This window comes from Penaeus monodon, chromosome 8 (genome assembly GCF_015228065.2).
Source record: "Penaeus monodon isolate SGIC_2016 chromosome 8, NSTDA_Pmon_1, whole genome shotgun sequence".
Classification (NCBI taxonomy): domain Eukaryota; kingdom Metazoa; phylum Arthropoda; class Malacostraca; order Decapoda; family Penaeidae; genus Penaeus; species Penaeus monodon.
Genome location: NC_051393.1, coordinates 18953898 through 18959151, shown reverse-complemented (window position 1 = coordinate 18959151; position 5254 = coordinate 18953898). Strand labels below are relative to the sequence as shown.

The 5254-nt window shown below is 31.7% G+C and overlaps 1 protein-coding gene across 1 annotated transcript; it reads right to left on the bottom strand.

Annotated features, from left to right (window-relative positions):
- Positions 1-1402: 1402 nt before the first annotated feature.
- On the bottom strand, positions 1403-4953 carry LOC119576239 (probable chitinase 10). The gene is made up of 5 exons (XM_037923834.1): positions 4795-4953; positions 3258-3407; positions 2789-3076; positions 2403-2573; positions 1403-1831 (listed from the first exon to the last, which is right to left on the bottom strand). Exons 1-5 carry the CDS (start codon positions 4870-4872, stop codon positions 1424-1426), a joined length of 1095 nt encoding a protein of 364 aa, XP_037779762.1. The 5' UTR covers positions 4873-4953; the 3' UTR covers positions 1403-1423.
- Positions 4954-5254: the final 301 nt, after the last annotated feature.

The window sequence follows — 5254 nt, the reverse complement described above, 5'->3', positions numbered from 1 at the left end:
ATCATTTTTGTAGAAAATGTATGAATGAGAATGAACACTTACACAGTACAAGAGATATTCCTTCTCATTCATGGCTTTTCTACATTTGTCGCAATGAATACGGTTCATTATTATTATATTATTATCATCATTAATGATAATAATATAACTATGATTATTTTATCATCATTACAATTATTTTATTATTATCGTTAATACAATGATCATCATCACGATTACTGTTCTCGCCATTGTTATTATCATCATCATTTTCATTATTATTATCATGGATAACATAATTATCACCATCAGTATTATCACTGGTTGAAACAGTATTATCATTGTTATCACTTTACATGTTGTAATTAGCATGATAATGGAAGCACTACGACCCAACTATCAGTACAAATATTGCGTCTATAAGTATACACACTTAGAGGGTGGTCACTTAAACAATGGTACAGGGAGAGCAGTGACATACAGAAACTCTCTGTAATGGGGCTCATTTGCAAAGGGGACTAGACCTGGGGCGTTTTCCTTTACTTTATTTGGACCAAAAGGCTAATTTTGATACGAAAGAGACAATGCTAGGACTCAAGCTTCTCAAGTATCCCATCTCCTTATTTGTAGAATATATATATATGTATCCTGTGTATTTATGTGTGAACGTATGTATACGTGGATGCATTTACATATTAATATATTTTTTATTCACTTACTTTTTGACGTTGCTGTGTCTACATCTATATATTTGGTAATGTAATTTTTAAATCTTATATTCTATTCCTCACATGAAAATATATTTACTTCGTCATAATTAACCGAATCTTGTCCTTTCATTTTTACTATAGTTACACAACCGTTACGTAAACCATGTTGCGCCATTTCAATTTTCTCCTGAACCTAAACGAAAGATCTGACATGACGGAAAAAATAGAAGGGAAACTGGTAATCGTCCTCTGTTCTCAGACACGGCAGTCGTGTATGATTTTTTTCTTAGATAAAAAGAGAATGCATGCTGAAGAAGTTGGAAGAAAACCCTTCCTCACAATTCAAAGGCGCCGCTGGGGTTACGTAAGCATAGTTATTAGTGGGAATGTGACATGTGTTTAGCTTTTTATCAAGTTAGTTTCGAGGATTTATGTTTCGAGCTTAGGTTACAGGAATGTGTGTTCGATGTCAGGTCCTAAGGCTTGGTAAATTATATAGGTAATCATATGGATCAGTATGCAGATTTCGGGGAGCTCTCATTCATTAATTCGTTATATACATTCATCTTGGCAATGGAAATGTTTACATATATGCGATTCTAAAACTGTTTTACAAAGAGACCTATCGTCATAGTTTTCTGGGATATATCCATGATATTTAGAGGTATACAGCGTCTAGCATCACATTTCTTTTAGCCAAAAAGAAAAAAGTGTGTATTATCATTTTATTGAATTCAGGTATAAAACTGCCACAGATGTGCATAGGGGATCAATTGACAGTGTATAGCAGGATTAGAAACACAAACAAACAGAAAACGAAACGAAAGCAAATAAGAAAAAACGCAAAGCTTCGAATAACAAAATATTTTAATCCGTTCACAGAAAGGTGAAACAAAATACAAAAACTGAGAGACTGCGAGGAAACGTCTCCGTTCCCTAGCTTCTGATGTCACAGAAGACTTTATTAAAAAAAAGAAAAAAAGTAAAAAAGCAAAAAATAAACAAACCAAACAGCTTATTAGGAACATTACATGAAGAAGTGCCACATTAACGGGATTATCACACTGGAGGATGAACTGGTTCCAGAAGAGACCGTTCGGACACACTTCCACGTGAGGCTCTCCATTGTAGCACCAGTAATACTGCGGATAAGGCGATGGGCGGTTAGTTATTGCTTGACAGTGTTAATGGTATTTCAGTTAATGAAGTAAAAGCAATTCAGATAAAGCGATGTTGATGCTCATTATCGATAGCAGTCTGGTGCTACGAATTAAGAGCCATCGTATGAATGTTACTTATTATCCCCCAACAAAGGGAGAAGAAGAAGAACATGAAAAAAAAGAGAAGAAAAAGAAGTAGCAGTAGTAGTAGGAGTAGTAGAATAAAAATAAGAATAAGAATAGAATAAGAATAAAAGAAAAGGAAAAGGAAAAGGAAATGGAAAAGGAAAAGGAAAAGGAAAAGGAAAAGGAAAAGGAAAAGGAAAAGGAAAAGGAAAAGGAAAAGGAAAAGGAAAAAGAGAGAGAGAGATAGATGGATAAATAGATAGATAGATAGATAGATAGATAGATAGATAGATAGATAGATAGATAGATAGATAGATAGATAGATAGATAGATAGATAGATGGATAGATAGATAGATAGATAGATAGATAGATAGATAGATAGAGATAGAGAGAGAGAGAGAGAGAGACGCTATTTGAACCAAATACCTTATCGCAGTCTGCGTGCGGGTAGTACGTGTTATCAACCTCGCAGATCCACAGGTTGCAAGAGGACGTATCGACTGCGTTTTCCCAGTTGCAAGAACTCAGGCTAGGGTCGAAGAGAGTTCCCGGAGCACACATCTCCAGGACACCATAGCCATTGATGCACACCCAATACTGTCAGCCAAAGAATACAGTCAGAAAAGAAAAAAAAAGAACAAATAAATAAAAACAACTACCATCTATTATGCATATACACATTAGTTTGCATCTTTACGATTGTTTCATTATAATTTTGCATGATTATTCTTAAGAACACAGCCCATGTCACTGCCGAGGAGGAAGACACATGATCATCACGAATTACGTAATATTCGGTAGCGAATCCGTACCTTATTGCAATCCTCATGTGTGAAAGTCGTGCCGTCAGCGTGGTTCGTGCAGTCGGGTCTCAGAGCCGGGTTCCGGGTTGTAGATACGGGCCGGAGAGTTGTGATTGTGGGGACAGCTGTAGGTGTAGGTGAGGGTGTGGGGGTTGTGGTTGTAGGTTCGGGTGTTGGGGTTGTGGGTTCGGGTGTTGGGGTTGTGGGTTCTTCTGTGGTTGTGGGTTCTTCTGTGGTTGTTGGTTCTTCTGTGGTTGTAGGTTCTTCTGTAGTGCTCCCAAAGTAGTCAACACAGACCTGAAAAAAAGACCCATAGCTTACCCACTGTGCATCAACATCTATCTATCCACCTACCCTTTTATCTACGTCTATGTGTACATGTGTAAGCATACCTATACACACACCTACACATATACATATACCTAAATACACACACACACACACACACACGTTATAACCAACACTGTATGCCACTTACCACAGTATCATTACCAGGTTCTTCAGCAATTGCGCGCTTCATAGTCTCAATGATATGGAATTTCTCGCTGTAGCAATTTGGTTTAAAATCGTCTGTGTCGATCGTCCATGCCATGACACCAGCCAGGCCCATGTTCCTTGCGTAGCGGGCCTGAGGCAGAGGGATATCATATAATTGTTGTTGCTGTTATTATCATTGTTATTATTATTATTATTATTATTATTATTATTATTATTATTATTATTATTATTATTATCATTATCATTGCTATTATTATCATCATCATCATCATAATTAGTATTATTATTATATTGTTATTATTATCACCAAAAATATCGTCATCATCATCATCATCATCATCATCATCATCATTGCTACTACTACTACTGCTATTATTACTGTCGTCATCATCATTATTATTATTATTATCATTATCATTATCATTATTATTGTTATTATTATTATTATTATTATTATTATTATTATTATTATTATTATTATTATTATTATTATTATTATTATTATTATTATTAATACTATTATTATTATTATTATTATTATTATTATTATTATTATTATTATTATTATTATATTGTTATTATTATCACCAAAAATATCATCATCATCATCATCATCATCACCATTATTACTATTAACATTATTATTATCATCATTATTATACTTATTATTTTCGCTGGTGTTATATTTTTTTCTCGTTATCATGACCATAATTATTATTATTATGATATGATTACTGTTATTATCATTTTCATCATAATCATTATAATCATTATCATCATTGTTTTCATTATTATCAGTATTTTTAGTTTTATCATTGTTGTTCTGCATAATAACAACAACACAACAACAATGATCATAATAATGATATTTAATTTTATTTTTATTATCATTATCGTTATCATTCTTGCTGGTGTTATTGTTGTTATTATTTTATCATTATTGTTGTGTTTTATTGTTATTACCTTTACCATTGCTCTTTTTTTTCTTCTTCTTCGTCTTGATATAATAATAATAATAATGATAATAATAATAATAATAATAATAATAATAATAATGATAATAATAATAATAATAATAATAATAATAATAATAATAATAATAATAATGATAATAATAATAATAATAATAATAATGATAGTAATAATAATAATAATAATAATAACAATAATAATAATAATAATAATGATAATAATAATAAAATAAATAATAATAATAATAACGTTAATAATATTGATAATGATGATGATAGTAATAATAATATTATTATTATCATCATTATTATGATGATTATAATGTTTATTGTTATCATTATTATCACTGTCATAGTTGTTATCATTATTATTGTTATTTTCACCAATATTATTATTATTATTATTATTTTTTTTTTTTGTTTTATATATAATTACCACCAGTATTATCACTATCGTTCTGATTATCATTATTAATACTACCATCATAATCATCGCTATTATCATCATCATCGTCATCCTCATCAACATAATCATCATCATCCCACCTTAAGGTACACAGAATCTGCGTCATCAAAGCCACACCAAATCTTGTCGCTGGTACAGTAGAAATAAGGCTCATGCATCGTGGGATCATGCACGATCTTGCAGGTTTTGTCGTCACGGAGTCGTTCACAGATCTGCCGAGAAGTGATTAAAATGAACGAGGTATAATGAGCCACTTTTGCTTACTATCATGGTATGGTCTGTGTTCGACATTCACGTGTGGTCCATGGTAGAGTTTTTTAAAGCTTTCTAAGAAACTGTAGAGGATATTTCTCTGCTAAATATAAAGAAAATGTAATATAAAATGTAATCAAAATGTAATCAGCAGGCTAAGGAAATGAAGAAAGGAATGAAGGAAGGATAGATGAAAGAAAGAAAGAAAACACAAAAAAGAGTTAAATCTGATGAAAAATAATTTCAGCAGGGTAAGAAAATGAAGAAAGAATAGAGTATGAGACAAAA

What these genes read in the sequence shown, in the direction of transcription:
- LOC119576239 (XM_037923834.1), bottom strand. Translation starts at nt 4,872, where the DNA reads ATGCATGAGCCTTATTTCTACTGTACCAGCGACAAGATTTGGTGTGGC. An exon ending in CAGATTCTGTGTACCTTAAG is followed by an intron (nt 3,408 to 4,794) that starts GTGGGATGATGA and finishes CCTCTGCCTCAG; the next exon opens with GCCCGCTACGCAAGGAACAT. An exon ending in CACATGAGGATTGCAATAAG is followed by an intron (nt 2,574 to 2,788) that starts GTACGGATTCGC and finishes TTTGGCTGACAG; the next exon opens with TATTGGGTGTGCATCAATGG.